General features: G+C 35.9%; 1 protein-coding gene across 2 annotated transcripts; it reads left to right on the forward strand.

Annotated features, from left to right (window-relative positions):
- Positions 1 to 521: 521 nt before the first annotated feature.
- On the forward strand, positions 522 to 20,593 carry hoatz (HOATZ cilia and flagella associated protein). 2 transcript variants are annotated; one of them, XM_079870462.1, is made up of 6 exons: positions 522 to 781; positions 1,095 to 1,130; positions 1,233 to 1,306; positions 15,214 to 15,273; positions 18,755 to 18,810; positions 20,107 to 20,593. In XM_079870462.1, the coding sequence occupies exons 1-6, from the start codon at positions 544 to 546 to the stop codon at positions 20,171 to 20,173; spliced, it is 531 nt and encodes a 176-aa protein (XP_079726588.1). In that variant the 5' UTR covers positions 522 to 543; the 3' UTR covers positions 20,174 to 20,593. The 2 variants fall into 2 exon arrangements, with proteins under 2 accessions (XP_079726588.1, XP_079726589.1); XM_079870463.1 differs by having other exon boundaries at positions 522 to 775.
- Positions 20,594 to 20,596: the final 3 nt, after the last annotated feature.

The following is a 20,596-nucleotide window of genomic DNA, read 5'->3' on the forward strand; positions in this document are numbered from 1 at the left end:
TTATAAACATGTAGCCTACTACTGTTTAAGACATCAGTGCAGTGTTACGCTATCAATATAACAAACATAACTGATTAAAATAATAAGAAGAAACAACCATTTAAGTAAAATAGAATGAAACACGCATCAGGGATTTCTGGAAACGCCATTTTACTTTTGTTCATCTTAAATTATATGTAATTTAATAATTTCGTGTAAACTAATTCTTACAAACACGTATGCTAAAAATATTTTACTCTACAATTACGGGCTCGTCTTGTTGGGTATAAAACAGATTTTTATTTCAAAACACATTCTATGAAGTTCTACATTACTATTAAGTAATGTACATGAAAACATTATTATCTGTTAAAATGTCTAGCCTAACTTAAACTTACTGTTAAAAAATAAATAAATAATTATTTAGTATTGTTTTTTTATTATTTTGTTTCCTTGTTTAAAACTGAATATTTTGCAGAGTTGCCAATCCCCGCACTTCCGTTTACTAGTCTGAGCGTTTAGTCACCATGGCAACCGTAACACATCGTCACGTGGCTGTTACCCATGGCTAGAACAGAAAGCTCGTTAACTATTATGACTGAAGAACTAAACGAAGAGGTTTTAGACAGTCTTTCAGAAATCGAAAAACTTTATACGGTATTTGAAGGAGCGTCACAAGAAGATGTGGCATATGCAAAGGTTTTCTGGAACTCCCTTTCCCTACAGCCTCCAATAGAGTCTCGCCTCGTTTCTGCTGACATCAGACAGCGGTTACAAGTTGCGAATACCCCACACTGTAAGTGTGACGTTCATTGATTCAATGTACTTTGTGCAAATTGTCTGAATGAGCTGTGAAACGCTTAAACACATTTAATGTTGTGCTTGCAGTGCTTTTTCTAATTGCACCATTAGAGAAAATGCTGTTAAATGGGCTTAAAAGTAATTTAGCCTATATTTTGTCGTGTAAAGTAGAAATTGTAGTTTCTACTGTTCCAACGTTGTGGTGGCGCATGAAAAGGATTAAAATAAAGATAATTTAAAGATAAATATTAGAATAAAATAAGATAAGATAAAGAAGAATGATATCTAACGTTAGCTGTTATTTTATTTTTTAGCCACAAATACTGCCGCAAAGCAAGCGTCATGGTCAAGTAAGTATAATAGGCTATAATGATTGTATAAGTGTATTATATTGTATTGTATTGTATTATTATTAAATGTAATCTGCTTTGGCCTGTTTGTTTTCTTGGTAGAGAGGGATGATGAAATCCAGCAGGATGTTTATTTGAAGCAAAAACAAGAAGAGAGACGGAAATACATGGAGATGGTGAGGTCTCAGTGGCACTGCATGTTAACAAACCAGCTTCATTAAACTGTTTTGAGTGCTTAAGAAAAATGCTGTTTTATTCTGCTGAATTCTTCCAAACAAACCTTTTTTACCCTCTGCAGAAATACTCTGTCTATAAAGTATTCTTATTTTTCATTATGTAGGGCTTACATAGATACACCACAATGTTATAGGCATATATATATATATTCTAACCGTATACTCTGTGTATATACAGTATACATTGCATACTGTGTCTATGATTGGATCGTTATTGGGGTGATTATTATGTTTCTAGCATGTTATATGTTTGGCAACTGATTTTCTAACCGTAATTGATGGAGTGTGTAGCTTTTCATTTCTTAAACAACCATGTAGGAAGACACATCATGGCCATATTCCAGGATGACAATAGCCACGTTTCCACCGAAATTACCCTGGAACAATTTGTCCCTGGAACCTTTTCCCCCAGACCTGTTGGTGTCTGGTTTTTCATCACTGTCTAAAGCAGTGTTACCCAACCCTGTTCCTGGAGACAAACCAACACTACATATTTTCCAACTCTTCCTAATCCTAATTCCTAATCAACTCATCAGCTCGTTAATAGAGACTCTAAGACCAGAAATATATGGGTCAAATAAGGGAGACATCCAAAATGTGCACTGTTGGTGTGCCTCCAGGAGCAGGGTTGCACACTGGTCTAAAGGACCGTGAAGATTAGGCAAATTAGTCCGGTGACGTAGGACTGTGCGTGACTTTCCAGTTCCCACTGGATTTTGTCCTCTGCATATAAGCTTAATAAAGCCTGAACCTCTATGTGAGTCCATCAGTCGTATTTAGACTGAACGCTACATTGTTGATTCGAATTGATTTCAAACAAAAATGGTGGTTGAAATAAAATGCTGCGTGGAGTCAACCAATCATAATTCTGCATGAACTCAACTAATCAGCATGTTCAGCGCCCAAGTCCCACCCCCGAAAGTTCCTGAACTTTGAAAAAGTACTATTTCGTGAGCAGGGAATTTCTGAGGGGGAAATTTTTACCCGGAACTTCATTTAGACCCTGGTTCCTGCGGTCGAAACACAAATAGTACTACTACCCCAAAGTCCCTAGTTCTTGGGGAAAGTTCCTGCAGTGGAAACACGGCTAATGTCAATATTCATCAGGCTCAAATTGTTAAAGAATAGTTTGGAGCATGAAAAATGATTTTCACACATGAATTGGCTCCTCTGACTCCAGACCTTAAATTCATTGAAAGTCTTTGGGATGTGCTGGAGTAGATGGTTGACAATGCAAGAGTAAAGCACTCTGTAAAGTCTACTCCAGTGTCTTCCTTCCTACATGGTTAAGAAATGAAAAGCTACACACTCCAATTAGGGTTAGAAGAACTGTTGCCAAACATATAGGATGCTAGAAACATAAAAATTAACTGCAATAATGATGATTCAATTAATTAATTTCAAGACTCTTAAGCATTTGCCTATTTAAATCCAAACAACTTTTTTGGCAGGGCAGTGTATATATATATATATATACACTCTAAAAACTGCTGGGTTGTGTTAACCCAATTTTGGGTCAAATATGGTCTCACCCAACGTTGGGTTAAAAATTCAATTTAAAAATGGACAAACCCAGCCGTTGGTTTACATTTTTAATGTAACCAATGCAATTTGTCCATTTTTAAATTGAATTTTTGTCCATTTTTGATTTTGTCCAAAATGCAATTTGTCCATTTTTAAATTGCATTTTTTAACCCAACGTTGGGTGAGACCATATTTGACCCAAAATTTTAGAGTGTATATATATATATATATATATATATATATATAGAAACTCAGTTGCTTACTCTCATGACACATACACAGCTATACATATTCCTAATATGTTGGACCTTTTATTTAAACTCCTACATTTACCTGTTGAGATATGTCTTCACAAGCACCCGTAAGAGCTGTGATTGTGATGTTTATGGTTTGTTTGTCATAAGAGGTAAGAGAGGACCCAAAAGCAAAAGTGCAAAATAACAATGTCTTTAATGATAAACAAGGGAATGACTCCAGATGAAGGTAAAAACAGAAAACTTCTTGTATAAGTATAGAACATAAACCGCCAACTATCTGGGCGTTAAGGCAAAAAACAAAAATCCTTAAGTAGAAAATGACAGCTGAGCACAGCAGAAAAGCCCAGGGTCAGGCAGCGACAAGCCTCAGGTCTCTCAGAGAGGAATAGGTTGGCAGCAGGCAAGGTAAAGGCACAAGCCAGTCTTCAGCAGCGGGTGAACTGGGCAGAGTACAGAGTTAGTGAATAATAGCATTCACAGAGAATTAGATCCCAACAGGACTCGGACAAGACAGGTACACGAACAGTTTAGAGAGAGAGCTCCTTGCAAAGAGATGCATGTAATAATCTGGCAAAGAAGCAGGAAAAGAGAAAGCTAGAAGTAGCAAACACAATCAGAGGGGAAACGAGATCAGGTGTGGGAGAATTAGCGCGATGGCAAGTAGAAACTAGGAACAGCTGGGAGAGAGTAAAGGTGCGTGTAATTATGTGTGAGCGTAATGAAGGGTGTGTGTGTGCCCAGCAAACATTTGAACGTTTAATGACCGTTGAAAAGACGTCCGTCCGACACGTCCCGTCATGGTTGAAAAATAGTTCCAAAATGAAAGTTGAACGGACGTCTTCGACGTCATCTGACTGTGAATTCCACGTCTCTTCTGCGCGTCCCTGGACGTCTAAATGCGTCGTCGTCTGTGTGTTTAAATGTGTTGCTGCATAATTTAAGTGTTTATATAAGCCTGCATATATAAAATAATCACAGACCTATTGTGTAACATCGTGAAAGGCAATCAAGTCTTGAGGTTTACACATCTTGACAAAGGTTCGAAAAAGGTCCAAAATTGGTCCAGTCAGACCTGAACGTCAATAAAACATTTTAATGATGTGTACATCACAAACAAGAATACATTATTTGTGGACATAAGCAAAAAAGAAGCATGTTCTGATTTAGCACAACATTTTATTGATCTTGAACAGCCAAAATTTCTCTTTACTTTTTTCAATGTTTAACATTTGTTAACCAAACTAAAATACCAATTACAAAATACTGAATTATTATATAAAGGGATAGTTCACCCAAAAATGAAAATTCTGTCATTTACTCACCCTCATGTTCCAAGCCTGTATGAGTTTCTTTCTTCTGCTGAACACAAAAGAAGATATTTTGAAGAATGTTTGTAACCAAGCAAATAGAGCAACCATTGACTACCATTATTGGAGGAAAAAAATGATTATGGTAGTTAATGGGAAGCGATATCTGCTTGGTTACAAACATTCTTCCAAACATCTTTGTGTTTAGCATACCATAGAAAGGTATACAGGTTTGAAACATGAGGTTGAGTAAATGACAATTTTCATTTTTGGGTGAACTATCCCTTAAACACATTGTTTGGCTCATTTTTTGTATCCACCACCCCCAGCTCTTCCTGGACGTGTTTCAGGTGTTCTGCTATTGCTGCATCAATTTCAGAGTCTGTAGCATTTGGGCTCCACCTCTTCACAGCATCTAAGGGAAAAGAAATAAGAAATTGTATTTATTTTTTAAAATAAATCAAATAAAACATTTGAGGTAAATGACATGCACTTATTTTCTAAATATTTGTATGGTCTACAGCTAAATTTAAAAAACCATGGAACAAGATGAATGAATCATGAATGAAACATTAGAAAAAGGTAATCAATATGCATTACATTTTATTTTATTGTATAAAAGATGTTCTGCTTTAAATTGGTGTTAGATCAGTTGGGGGCGGGGGGAACAGCATTTGTCCCCTGCCTCTTCAATACCACTGTGGTGCCCTTGAGAAAGACCCTTAACTAGGTGTGTAACTGTGAGAATGTGAACAGGACATTTCTGATAAAGACAGGTGGGCTGTGATGTCCCCTGAATAGAAAAAGGGTATAAAGTTTAAAAGGATAAACATTTACTTTCTGAAAGAAACTCTCAAAAGGCTACATTAATAAGTTACAGTAATAACTTTGACTGTATCATTAAACATACTTTATACTATGGTATACCGTTGTTGTAGAAGTTCAAAGTAACTTTTAGCCTTCTAGCTAATTTTAGCCAAACTTTAGCCAAGTAAATTTCAGTTGACAATGTGGGCATCATTTCTTTCGGTTCATTTGTCAAACAAGTAAAACTCAAGCACATTAATCTAATAATACAAAATGTACTTACCCAACAGTAGATTGTTAATAATATCGATACAACTCCCTCCTCAATTCCTCCTCTCCTCATGGTTGTTCAATGTTCCGGAGTCTATGGGGAGAATGCGTTAACATCTCGCGAGATAATCTATCCTATCGCGGAATTTTGTAATATCTCGAGATCTTTTGTTACTACATCTTAGCAGCACATTTTGGCAATAACATCCAACTCAGACATAAATGGTGACCGGATATATTTCTGTTTTACATGTATATGCATACATTCCATAAAAAAATAACAACGAATACATCAGGTACAACAGGTTGAAATAATGACTAAAATGCAGTGGCTTTGCAATCACTTAACCACACTGGGCACGTTGTGATTATAATGTATTTAAAGAAGATAAAGAAAATATATTTACTTTGTATACAAATAGAATATAAAAAATATTTCATAAAGATAATTCCTGTTTTTTTTCTGTCTTGCTTGACTAGACATGTAAAGGACGTCATTGGACGTCTTCACAACCTCTTAAAAACTACTTGGGCAATTAAATTAATTAAACAGTATTAACCATGCAAGGATTATAGAGGGTCATGATGGATTATAAATGCACGTGTAAAAGACGTCGCCAGGTGACGTCCTCTCACCCGATACACTATTATATTGAACTACATGTAGCTAAAAGTCAAAATAACAATTATACATGCAACCCCAGAGAACTGTATGTACAAATGTATCTGAATGCATTTTTAGGAAATGTTCTGTGTTACATATTTTTACCGATTTATGCCGTCCTACCGCGACTATTTTTTGCCAGGGACACGACGTTGCAGTCGGACCAATGTTTGCTGGGTGTGTGTATGCGAGTGTAGCCAGAAGAGGGAGAAAGAGAAAGATACCAAACTCATAACATTGTTATGATATGTTTCATATGATTTATGTTTTTTTGTTTTTTTTTTACATTACAAAAACTGTTTAAAAGGGGTGTAGGATTTTTATATCCACTGCATGTGGCATACTTCAGTTTCCTGAAAATACACATGTAATCATGATTGTGGACTAGATGCCACGAGTTTGTCTTGATTCTCCCTTTGCTGTGATCTTTAATTCTAGACAGTGCATTGCTGCATAAAAAGCTAATGAGCCAGCCTGTGGGGGGCAGTTATAGATCTCTGATGAAAGATGATTTTAGATCAGCAGGGTTTCTAAGTGTGGATCTGGCAGGCTGGGTTCGCCAGTAGTGCTCAGCACACCGCATTAGCACAATGAGTAGCCTATATCTGAGGAGCATCACAGATAATTTAAGATAACAACATAAAATAGAACTGGTATAAAGTAGATATTTTAATGGTGATACAGCAAGCACTATAACTATTGCTGATACTTTGATGCTAGGAATTTGAACACACCCCATACCCTAAATTTTGATGTTAACAGTAATACATCCTTGCATCATTTATGCTGTTGAAGCACCTGATATGTTGTGCTTCATATTACCAGGCGGTTATTATGCTGATTGATTGTGCACTTTCAGTGCTTTCAAACAGAGGTATCCAATAAATTTGCAGATTTAATTTTAAGGTTTCCATCGCTGTCTGACTCGTGTAAATTTTCTCGCAGAGGAGTCAGTTGTAATGCTATCTAGCTGGCAGAATCCTTAAGAGCCTGCTTAGATGCTCTTAAGCCCTACATTTGTGCAGTGATGAATCTCTCTACATAGCTACTTTCTCTCCCAACACTGCACTAACCACATCTACTAATCAGATTAGCTGGAAATCATTGGTCTTGCAGATCAATTCATCTGCGTACAATAAAAAGGAAGCATTGATTTGTCCCTTTTAGGCAGCACTGCTGGGACAAGAAACTTGTTGTTTTGTTTTACAGACTAAAGAAACCGCACTTGCCACAGAACCTGATGAGCATAAAGATTTTTTTAAACTGTGGTCATATTATGCATGTCACGGTTTGAGTTCTGTTTGAGTTCTTCTTCTTCTTCCCGTTTTTTTGGCAGTTCGCACCAATTTCGCACATTACCGCCACCTACTGTGAACTCGATCCAGAGACTCTAACCACTTACCCACTTCCCATCATCCCCCGCTCAATAAAACTCTATGCTTCAGCCAGCGCTGCGTGTTCAGATCTTCTGGCTTGAGAAAAATTCCGTTTGAGTTTCTCAGTTAATCTTCTAATCTGTTAATTACTTTAGTTCTCCTTCATTCTCTCCCTGTTTGTTTCTATGGTTACTGATTGTGTTAGTTGAGTTCAGGTGTGTCTTGTTAATCAGTCTCATTAGTTCCTCTTGTTTGCCTGTGTATTTAAGCCTGAGGGGCTGTTTACATGACATTGTTTTTCGGCAAAACTTTTTATGCCCTTTGGCTGTTCGTTTACACGACTATGGCATTTTGGGTGCCTGAAAGCGCAAACTTTTAAAAACGGGTTTTAAAGTGCAAGTTTTTTAAAACGGTCTCCATGTAAACAACAAAAATGCTAATCTCTGAAGACGATGATGTTATGCACATGCGTATTAAGTGTTCAGTCTATATTGTTTCGGTTCCGGCAAGATGGCGGCGTGAACAGTCAAAAGTTTCGAGCTCTCGGTGCCTAACTTTTAGTAGGAAAGTAGGTAAGATAGCTGTCAGCAGAATTCGTATATGCTTTAGATCGTAAGATATTCTGTACCAATCTATGATATCTTTGACCTTAAACATGCCTAAATCTGCACAAAAAAGGACCAGTGACTCCGGAAAATCTGATTCACGTGTGTCGGCTAAAGATGGCCATGATTACGAAAGCAGTATGATTGAAGACACGCATCTGGGAGAAGATGAAGAATTTCCGCCATACCCTATAACTCCAAGCAAACCTCCACTTGCAAAAAAAACAACATTCGTCAAAGTTCACTCTGGTAGTGTATCTAATGCCGATGAGATTGTAACAACGCTCTCTAATCTTATCAATACACGAAGTGATGCTCTGGAAACGATGGTCCAAAACGCCTGTGCAGAAATAAGAGCTAAAAAGCAAAATGCTTTACATGGAGAAACGAATGGACAGGGGGGAACAAACATCCAGGTTATGTATGAATCGGGTGACGGATTTGGAACGGTACGGTAGACGCTGGAACCTGAGACTCAACGGTCTGCCAGAGACGACCACCGAGAATGTGCGAGAGGAGGTTATCCGCGTGTGCCAAGAAGTGCTGCCACAAGAAGCAACGAAACTACCAGATTCTATAGATGTCGCTCACCGGCTGGGAACCAAACGTGCTAATGAGACGAGGCCCCGCGCAATAATCATTCGGTTCACTGCCAGGAGATTCAGAGATGCTGTATGGAAGGCGGCTAAAAGTAGTGAGTTTCTCCGGAATCAAGGCATGCAGTTTAAGGAAGATCTGACGAAGGAGGACAGAGATTGCAGACAGAAATTGTGGCCTCTAATCAAAAAGGCGCGCGATGATGGCAAATCTGCCTACTTTGTCGGAGGCCGTGCTTTTATTGATGGTACTGAAGTTACGGGGTGAGACAAAGAGCTTTTTTCTAGGCTACTTTCTCAAGATTCTCATAAATTTGAGTTCATTTGTTGTACTGAACGCCAAGATGCTGCTGTGAACTTCGTTACCAATGGACATTAGTTAACACTTACGTCCGGGCAACAACCTGTGTTCAGAAAGGTATGGCCAGTTGTTAAAAAATTTAACAGCAGCCTATGTTATACTGTTCTTTCTGTTCTATCAAAATGTTAATATTAAACAAGAAGTAAGAGAATTTATTTTTAGACCGCTAACGTGGTTATTTAAATAAGGTATTTTCCTACACATAATTACTGCAATTATTCAATGGGTGCTGATCTCGATACCACTTTGATTTCAACGTTTATACCAGATTGACCAGACATTTTAGTTCTCTATTCTTTAACTAATCTGTCACATTTATCACTTATTTCGTTTAATGCTAGGGGGTTAAGAAATATAGTTAAAAGGAAAGCTCTTTTTCTCTTTGCCAAACAGTTTAGGGCGGATTTGTTTTGTACAAGAAGCTCACTCTATTAAAGAAGATACAAAGTTTTGGACTTCACAATGGGGTAACTCAGTATGGTTTGCGCATGGATCTGAACACTCCGCTGGAGTAATTACTTTAAAGAATAGATTTAATGGAGATGTTCTTCATACAGAATGTGATCCTGCAGGGCATTTTATTTGCCAAGTAATTATGTATGTTGATAAAATACTAATATTAGCAAATGTGTATGGGTATAATAACACTTTGGGAAATAATAATCTTTTCGAATACATAGAGAATGTATTTATTGGTTGGTTAAATAAATATCCAAATGCAATTTTGTTAATTGGAGGGGATTTTAATATTATACTAAATGGAACTATGGATAAATGGCCACCAGGTCGACCTAATATAAATAACAACAATCTTAAAAACTTCATGGATAAATTCAGCCTTACAGATATTTGGAGAGCCAAATTTTCACATAATAAGTCATTTACATGGAGTAATAAATCAGGATCTAGTCAATCTAGAATTGACTTCTGGTTATTGTCTGAGAGTTTTAACAAAGATGTAGAAGTTGACATTATTTCTACTCCGCTCACAGATCATAAAGCTATCAGGATTAATATTAAATTCTCTAATACAAGTTGTTTAATGAATGGATCATATTGGAAGCTTAACAATTCTTTACTTCACTAGGTTGATAAGTAGCTTTTAAGGAGGAATGCATTTTGCTCAAATTGGGAACTTCTGAAATTTGAAGTCACTAAATATTTAAGGAAATTTGGCAGACAGATAGCCAAACACAAAAGAGCTAAAGAAACCGACATAGTTGTTGAAATAACAAAACTAGCAAATAAATCCCCAGATAATTTGATGATTGAAGAAAAATTACAATTGTCAGATCTGCAAATCAAACTAGACGATCTATATAGAAAGCAAGCTGAAGGTGCGTTTGTACGTTCAAGGAGACGTTGGCTCGAAGAAGGTGAACAAAATTCACAATACTTTTTTAATTTAGAGAGACACCATATTAATAACAACATTGGTAAATTAAATGTGAATGGGGTTATAACAAAGGACCATAAACTAATTTCTAATTACTGTTGTGAATTTTTTTTTTTTTTTTTTTTTTTTTTTTTTTATTATAGACAGACATACAGACCAAAATAGTGCAGTAACGAACAATATAGTAATTCCTGAATTCCAGAATTGAAATAAAAGTGTTTAAATGTATAGGTGTGTGGGTGTGGGTGTGTGTGTGTGTGAGTGTGTGAGTGTGTGTATATGCATAAGCAAAGTAACCATTTATTATTTATTACCATCTTCATTACCATCACTCCTCACTACCATCATACTGCCAACATTGTATTAGTCAATTTTTGTTTTTTATTTCTATATTTTCTCCTATATAACAATTACCATTGTCAGCCCTCTCTATAGATAAATACATTTTTAGATAGTAAAATAATAATAGAAGATAATATAATAAGATAATATAAGATAACCCTCCCCCCACATCTCTTCAGTCCCTATTTTCTATACTATTCTCCTATATATATATATATATCAATTTTTTTTTTTTTTTTATGTTATGTGTAGTGTCTAAGGTGCATTAAAAGAAGGGGTACAGTGTGAGAGTGTCTCAACTTAGGACAGAGATACTGTTGTGAATTTTTTAAGAAAATGTATGCATCCAATTATTCTCCAGAGGTATCTGATGCCTTTCTGAGTTCTATAGAGGTGAAAACTATTGACAAAAATGAAAAGGAACTTTGCGATATGCCCATTTCTATTGCGGAAGTGATAAAGGCAATTAATCACTTGAAAAATAATAAATCGCCAGGTACGGACGGTTTGACCGCTGAATTTTATATGCAATTTATTAAAGATTTGGCCCCTTTTTTGCTCAAGATGTTTACTGAAAGTATCAATAATCAATGCGTTCCACCCACCTTGACTCAAGGTTTAATCACTTTAATCCCCAAACCAAAAAAGGATTTACTTTGTCTTGATAATTGGCGACCAATTAGTTTACTGAACAATGATTATAAAATATTTGCCCTGATATTCGCTAAAAGACTCAAAGTTGTATTAGATTCAATTATCGATGAAACACAATCTGGCTTCATGAGGAATAGGCATATCACAAACAATATAAGATTAGTTTTAGATATTTTGGATTATCCTGAGTTTAATGAAGATAATGGGTTCATTCTTTTCCTTGATTTCTGTAAGGCTTTTGACTCCGTAGAGCATCAATTTATTTTTAAGTCACTTAGAAAATTTGGTTTTGGAAATTTCTTCACTAGCGCAATTAAAACCCTTTATAAGAACAACAACAGTTCAATTAAATTGTTGGGTGGCACTTCTAGTAGATTTAATTTGTCTAGAGGGATTAGGCAGGGTTTCCCTGTCTCTCCTTATTTATTTCTGATTATAAGTCAACTCCTTGCTGATCATATTAAAGCCAGTACAATTAAAGGTATGACTATTATTGATAGAGAACTTGTTATAACACAATTAGCAGATGACACCACCCTCTTTCTCCAAAACGAGAACCAAATACCCATTGCAATTAAAATAATAGAAGAATTTTCTAAAGCATCTGGTGTTTATCTGAATGTAAAGAAATGTGAACTTATGGCTGTCAAAGAATGTTCAGTGGCATCTTATTGTAACATTCCAGTAAAAACAGAAGTCAAATACCTAGGAATTACAATAAATAAGAATCAAAAAAATAGAAGTTCATTCAATTTTAATGCTGTTATTCAAAAAACTCAAAGGACGTTTAATCAATGGCTTCTAAGAGACTTGTCATTAAGAGGGAGAGTTCTAATTTCCAAAGCAGAAGGTATATCCCGGTTAACTTATACAGCTATGGCTCTTCAGGTTGATGATAAAATTTCGAGGGAGATTGACAAGATGCTTTTTGGTTTTGTTTGGAAAAATAGGATACATTATATAAGAAAATCAGTATTAATGAACTCGTATGAAAATGGTGGTCTCAATTTTTTAAACTTTGCTACATTAAACAATACATTTAAAATCAAGTGGATTAGACAACTTGTTAGGTATCCAGTCTCTATTTGGAATATTATTCCCCTCCATATTTTATCTAGTCTGGATGGCATAAATTTCTTTCTTGTTTCCAATTTTGATATCAACAACATTTCTGTGAAACTTTCTGCATTTCATCGTCAAGCTTTTCTAGCATGGAGTTTAATTTACAAACACAACTTTTCACCACACAAATACTTTATCTGGAATAATAAGGACATTCTTTTCAAAAATAAAACAATTTTCTTTGAAAATTGGTTTCGAAATAATATTGTTTTGGTAGACCAATTATTTAATTCAGATGGCCTTCTTTTTACTTATAGGGAATTCATGGTCAAATATAATATTCCTATACCACCAAGGGAATTTGCAACTGTTTTTGGAGCAATTTCTTCTAAAATATGTATGTTATTTAAACAACAAAAAAGACTAGATTACCAGCAAATTCCACCCCTCTCACCAAATCAATCTCTTGTAGGTAAAATATGTTTCTCCTCTCATTATAATTATAACAGGCCAATAAGAGGCCTTTTCCAGAAGGATGTTGTTTCGAGACCAAATGTTAGTGCGTATTGGAGTCAGTTTGTGAGTGATGTTGACTGGAAAAAAGTCTGGCTTCTACCCAATCGCTTTCTCTTAACAAACAAGGTTAAAGAAGTATCTTTTAAACTCCTTCATAGAATATACCCTGCTAAACACTATTTATCCAGATTTAAAAAAGATATTGATGAAAGTTGTAGTTTTTGCAAAAAGAAGCCAGAGACAGTTGTTCATTTATTTTGGCACTGCCCTTATGTGTCTTTTTTTTTTTTGGCAAAATGTTCTTTATTTCATTGTTGGAAATATTGATGAAAATTTTACATTACTGTGGAAAGATGTTCTACTAGGTATTGTAAATTCAAAAGATAAACAACCCCGCACTTATTTTATTAATTTTTTTATTTTGATGGCTAAGTTTCACATTCATAAATGCAATTTTTCAGGGAAAAAGCCATGTTTTGTTGCATTTGAAAATGAAGTGAAGCTTTATATTGAGTCAATATTGCCCTCGAAGAAACAAAAAGCTGTTAGGATTTTACAAGCATGTACACTCTTTAAAGTATTCCTATAATACTATCTGTACCTCCCCCTAGCATTTGAAATGTAATGTCTTTCTATTGTTTGTTTTGAAATTTCTTCAATAAAACTGTATTAAAAAAAAAAAGAAAGAAAAGTCTATATTGTTTCATCGCCATCTACTGGCCTGGCAGCAGAATACAGCGTTTTTTGTATTTTTCGCGGATCTGTGTGAATGGGGATCGTTTTGACAATGGTGTCGTCTGTACGGGGAAAACTCAAAGGAAAAACTTCTCCGTTTTAAGCATATCATTGTCGTGTAAACATACCCTCAAACATGAACAGAACTCAAAACATGACAATGCGGTTATGCAAAATGTCCAAATATGAGTTTCATTCATAGATGTAGATTATTACATCACAAAGCTGAAATTAGAGAAGAAACATTTTCAGTTATTCAATGGTAGTTGACATATAGGCTAATGAATGTATGTCTGTGAATTTTGTTTTATCACAATTTTAGGATAAAATGTACATAGAGTCAGGTCCAATTATTTTTCATTATTTTTTTTAATAATTATGTTTTCTAGAATGATCTTAAGTTTCAATGTAATGTGTGACCGTCCATCTCTACCATGTGCTGTATACTCTAGCCTTCCATATTCTATATAAACTGGTGTTTAATGTGTTCTTCACAATTTGGTCCGTCATTCATCTCCTTGCATCTGAAGATAGCGTGTCGAGCAGTTCAGTGGGCAGTACCCTCTCTGTAATGTCTGTATTCATGCTGTGAGTAATCAACCTGGAATCCCCAAGATGGATGGCCCTCTGGAGGACAGATCCATTTTATGAGATCACTCTTAGCAAATTAACCTCATTCCCATCCCTCATCAGAGGATCATACACTGGAGGTTTTCATAAAATCTGGCTCTGCAGTCTGCACTGTCAAAAAAGCATTTGAGGCTGAATTAAAAAATGTAAAATAATTTATATATATATATATATATATATATATATATATATATATATATATATATATATATATATATATATATATATATATATTGTGCTAATCATCATGGTGATTGTAGTGTTTACTTCAATGTGGAAAATTAAGTTTTAGCAGATATGCAATATGACAGATGTTTACATTGGGTGATTATAATCAACAACGACATTACATTACATTACTATAACTGATTAACCTGCCATAAAGTGACATTGGCTTGAAAAATAGTTATAATCTACAAGCATGTAATGGATTTAATGAAATGACATTAAGTGCAGCCAGAAACTATGGGCATTAAATCAAAATTGTGAGGCTTGTTTAGTAAGTGCAGCTGTCGGCTGGAATATACTTCAGCAGTGCTGTTATACTCAACACAATTATATGTATCATGGTGAACCATCTTTTACGGATGGGCATCAATGTAGGTGTTGATACATAACATCAGTAACTATTATGCAATGAACACTGGGAGCTTCTTCTGCCATCAAGATAAATTCCTTGTGTGTATAAACATTCTTAGCAATAAATCTCATTCTGATTCTGATTCATATTTCATATTTGTGTTAGGCCAAGAAGCGTGACCAGATTATTGCACTTCTGAAAAAGCAGAGGGATGAGCGAATTAAGGTAAGAATAATAAAGTACTCTGCCCCATTAGGTTAAAACATCTGCTCAGGTCTCTCAGTTCAGTTTGGATCAGCCTTAACCTCATCTTGGGTCTTCTGCTAACACAGCCGTTGCATATTTGGATGCTGCAGGACAGGGTTCCTCAGACAGCCAAGTGTTTTATTTCTCTCTCATTCATTAGAGTGCTCTCTCTTTCTTCCTCAGCACTTTTTCCCTAGAGCCTCAGCATTTCTTAGGGCATCCTCCCCTACAGATGAGGAAAGTATAGGAGGGGGTGGGTTTCCTCAAGACTTTGATGTCTCTCTCGGGAGCAGCCTGATGATTATGGGGTAGTGGTGCTTTATCCAGCCCCTGCTGAGTACCTTACAAACCTAGTTTGCTAATACAAGTTGACCTGAAGTAATTTTTTCTTTAGAAAGGCCATAGTGTATGTATGCATGTATGTACGTGGGGTTGGACAATGAAACTGAAACAATGGGCAATAGTTTTGGAGGTTTCACGCCTATATATGCGGATCATATTCCACACAACATAATGGGAGACATACAGTATCAGAGTTCAAAAGAATACAAATTGTTGCTGCATGTCTCGCTTGCTCATCTGTGACCAGGGGGCGCATTACAGAAAGATCCTAACTTTAGAATCCTGAATCTTATCTGTTTGGTAACCATGGCAATTTCAGTTAGGACCTCATTTAGGACAAAAACTATTACAAAGTGATATTTCTTAAATGCATTATCTTATCTTAACTATACAGATAGGAAAAGGGTATTACAGAAGCATCCTAACTCCACAAAAAATCCTTAATCCTTAAAGTCTTAACTTTAAGACAACCCCAATGGTGTCCTAACTTCAAAATTATTTGAAAGCCTGTAAAAATCACACAATAATCACCCTGTCTGAGAATGGTATCACATTTATTAATGATACAAGATAAAGAACAGCGATGTTTGATGGCGGAAAGACTGTGAACACCCAAATGATGTGCTGCATTTTGATGACAAAACTCTGACAAATAGTTACAGACTCCCATGAAATAAAAGGATTAGGCTTTGCCTTTTCTACCAAGCTTATCAAAACTTCACTAAATGAACAGCACCACTTATTTTGTTTCTCCATTCTCCAGTTTTTCCATTTTACTTCATAGGAGCTGTTTGCGTGTCATTGGTTGCTTGGTAACAGACCTGAGAGCTGGTTACCAAACTCGAAGGAGGGGTTTAAGATTTCCTAACTATATTTTGTAAGATAGAATAAGAGTCCTAAATCAACTTAAGATTTGCTTCTGTAATACAAATTTGTGAAAAATCCTAAATTAACTTGTCAGATCTTAACTGAAGACTTAAGATAGAAAGTTTCTGTAATACGCCCCCTGGACAGCAAGTCTTTGTGGTGTATGGAGAGCTGTGGTATCCAGGGTAATGACGGCATACCACCACGTAGAATGAACCACATCCAACAGGAGTAACTGTCAATGCAAGAGGAAGCTGTCTGAAAGAGATGTCCAGGTACTAACCCGGATTATATCCACACAAAAGAAAAAAAAAAAACACAGCTGCCCAACTCACTGCAGAATTAAATGCACACCTTGACTCTCCTATTTCCACCAAAACTGTTTGTCGGGAGCTCCACAGAGTCAATATTCATGGTCAGGCTGCTATAGCAACTTTTGGTCACTCATGCCAATGCCAAATGTCGCTTGTATTGGTGCCAACATTGCAAATCTTGGGCTATAAACAATGTGAAACGTATTGTTCTCTAACGAGTCCACCTTCTGTCTTTCCCACATCTGTGGGAGTTACGGCGTGTTGAAGCCCAAAAGAGGCTTAACACCTGGACTGTTGCATGCCCATAGTGAAGCACGGGGTGGATCAGTGATGGTTTGGGCTGCAATGTCATGGCATTCTCTACTGTGCTTGATGGGCGCATCACTTCCAAGGACAAACGAACCATTCTGGAGGACCATGTGCACCTGTTGGTTCAAAAGTTGTATCCTGAAGAGGATGCAGTGAATCAGCATATACTCCACCAATACAAACAGCAAAACATGTGACAGAATGGTTTGATGAACATGAAAGTGAAGTTGAACATCTCCCATGACCTGCACTGTCACCACTTTTGGGTATTTTGGAGGAGCAAATCAGAAAACGTTTTCCCCCACCAGGTATAATGGCGCTTTTCCACTACACAGTACCAGCTCGCCTCGGCTCGACTCGACTCGACTCGCCTTTGTTTGGTTTTCCACTGTGTAAAAGTTGTACCTGTACCTGCTTCCAGGTACTTTTTTTCGTATCACCTCCGGCGAGGTTCTGAGCGAGCTGAGGCGATACTAAAATGTGACGTGAAAACCCGGCAGACTGCTGATTGGTCAGAGAGAATCGTCACTATTCACTGCGTCATCATTGCACGCGCCAGATGGAGTATCCTGAATAAAAAACAGCAAAAACAAAAACATCCAAAAACAGCATACACTCGATTTCCTCCATTGTCCTGTGTGTGTGGGTAGCGGGTGTGTGTCGCGTAACTTAGAAGATTAAGTCATGGCAGTTTCCTGCGGCGTCGCTATGAACGGTCTCCATGTAAAACGGAGCGAAAAGCGAGTTGAGACGAGACGAGGCGAATCGAGTCGAGTCGAGTTGAGCTGGTACTGGTAATGGAAAAGCGCATAAATGAAATGGACACTGTTCTGGAAGAAGAATGGCTCAATATCCCTCTGCCACTGTGAATGACTTGTATTTGTCATTTCCAAGGCAAACTGATGCTGTATTGGCTGCAAAAGGAGGCTCTACACCATAGAAATAAATGATTGTGGTGAAACCAGGTGATTCAGTTTCATTGTCCAACCCCTGTATGTATTAACTTTAAACTTGAAAACTATTTTACAGCCAAAACTGAGATGGATAACAACCCATCCCAGCCCCCCAAAAATGATTACTACCAGTACTGTTCAAAAGTTTTAGGTCTTAAAGATTTTAAGACTTTTATTCAGCAAGGATGCATTAAATCGATCAAAAGTATTTATGCTGTTAAAAAATATATATATTAATAAGAAGAAATAATAGTAAAAAAGTAAACAAATAATGGTGATAATACATATTTATTGATATTTATTGAGCACCAAATCAGCATATAAGAATGACTTCTGAAGGATCATGTGACAATGAAAAAACATTATTAAAAACATATATTAAAATAGAAAACCATGTTTTAATTTGTAAAAAAAATTATATATTACATTATATTATTGTTTTACTGTATTTTTGATCAAACAAACATTGATGTTGTGGGGACAAAATTTCGTTCCCCATGTGAAGAAAAGTCATTCTAAATTATGTTTGTATTACATATAAAAACGTTATATTGAATGTTTTTTGTGGAGTCATCATAAAACAGAAAAACAATGTGTGTGTGTGTGTGTGTGTGTGTGTGTGTCACAAGTCCCTTGTATTTAATATCATGCAGAATTAATATGTATATTCAACAGAAGGAGATGATTTCTTACCAACACAAACCAAGAAAAGGCAACCCAGTAGAAAAAAGGTACCTCTACAAAATGTTATTTCTTTTCTCTGTCAGAGATTAACATACTGTACCTGATTATAATTTCATCTAGAAAATTAGTTTTCACTGTATCTATCACTGCAACTTAGGGATACTAGCGCAATAAACTTTATATAAGGTGATTGTGCAGTGCAGTGTATTACTGCATTTAATAAAGTAATAGTAATTGTGTGCTTAATAGTAATTTACTGCTACGGACAGCATAAATCACATCCAATTATAAAAGGGAAAACCACATCGGGCCTCACCCCCAAGTATTATTTAAACATGTAAACAGGTAAGGGGGGAATTGTATGTCAGCTTGAGAGAGAGGGGAAATAACTGGATTCTTAGCCTAGTAAAATTGATCTCCAGACTGAGTGATGAAGGGTTATTGGAAAACCAACTTAAGCTTATATTGAGTCTTAGTTATTGATCTGAAATCTGTCTGATCTTTTCTGCTCTGCTCTTGTGCTCTGTACAGACATCTCAAACGAGCATTGATTACCTGCCCTATTATACAAAACAATTCCCTTTCTGATAAATGCATCATTGCAAAATCCTTTACTTAATGTCATGTAGGAAGACTTTAATTAGCCTGTGTGCAGCAGATTGGTTTCTAGCAACATTAAGTTAAATGTGCAAGCATGAAACATATTATGATAATGCTGAGATTAACTTGTTTGCTGCATCTAAATACAACGCAAAACAGAAAATGCATTAAGTATTTTGTATAAAATAATATAAAATATTGTTTTATATAGTTACACTTTATTGGTAACACTTTATTTTACAGTGTCCTTGTTACATATGTTACATGTACTTACCATATTAATAACAGTAAGTTATGCATAATTACATGCAACTAACCCTCAACCAAATCCTAATCCTACCCTGACCCTATAGTAAGTACATGTAGTTTCTTAATATTACTCAGTACTTAAATATATAATTACACTGTAACAATGACACCTTAAAATAAAGTGTAACCCCTTTATTTCAATGTGTCATTGTTACAGTGTAATTATACATTTAATTACTAATTAATTTAATTGAGTAATATTAATTAACATTTAGATTGTGTTTGGATTAGGATTAGTTACATTTAATGCATGCAATGCATCATTTAGATTGTGTTTGGATAAGGATTAGTTACATTTAATGCATGCGATGCATAATTTACTGTTATTACTATAGTAAGTGCATATAACACAAATAAAGTGTTAACTAAACTAATTTCAATTTTGAAAACCTTGAAATCATTTATGTGTGGGTTTTTTTTTTTTTTTTTTTTAGACTGGCTCCAGAGAGATTTTCATCACCTGTGGATGAAGACCAGAAAGAAGTTCTGAAGCTCCAGTAAACAAATTGATGAAAGACTAGTCCATGAAGAACATGTATTTTTACCATTGTAGACAAATGTTAAAGAAGTTTACTTAAATGTGTAGGCTATATCATATTTGTATCTTTTACAATATCTGAAGAAGAACATTAAGCACAGTATAGGCTACTTGTAAACTGTTACGGAATTTGTTCATATCTACTAATAAAAGCCCATGGCGTGTTAGTTATTGTCAGTTGGTGACGTGTTATGTTCGTCTGTGTGTTCGTTCAATCACGCGCCCTCGTCTCACTCTAAGCTGCCTCTCTGGATGTTCACAAAGATTTCAGCGGATAACGGGACAGGTGATTAGTTTTCTACTGGATGAAGCCCTCTTGTTGTTGGATGTTCCTTTTTTATTTTCTCGGAATCGCATTGTCTTCGTGAAATTACTTTTAAGACCCA

This window comes from Squalius cephalus (genome assembly GCF_949319135.1).
Source record: "Squalius cephalus genome assembly, chromosome: 5".
Taxonomy (NCBI): domain Eukaryota; kingdom Metazoa; phylum Chordata; class Actinopteri; order Cypriniformes; family Leuciscidae; genus Squalius; species Squalius cephalus.

What these genes read in the sequence shown, in the direction of transcription:
- hoatz (XM_079870462.1), top strand. Translation starts at nt 544, where the DNA reads ATGGCTAGAACAGAAAGCTCGTTAACTATTATGACTGAAGAACTAAAC. An exon ending in AAAGCAAGCGTCATGGTCAA is followed by an intron (nt 1,131 to 1,232) that starts GTAAGTATAATA and finishes TTTTCTTGGTAG; the next exon opens with AGAGGGATGATGAAATCCAG. An exon ending in AGAGGGATGAGCGAATTAAG is followed by an intron (nt 15,274 to 18,754) that starts GTAAGAATAATA and finishes TATATTCAACAG; the next exon opens with AAGGAGATGATTTCTTACCA.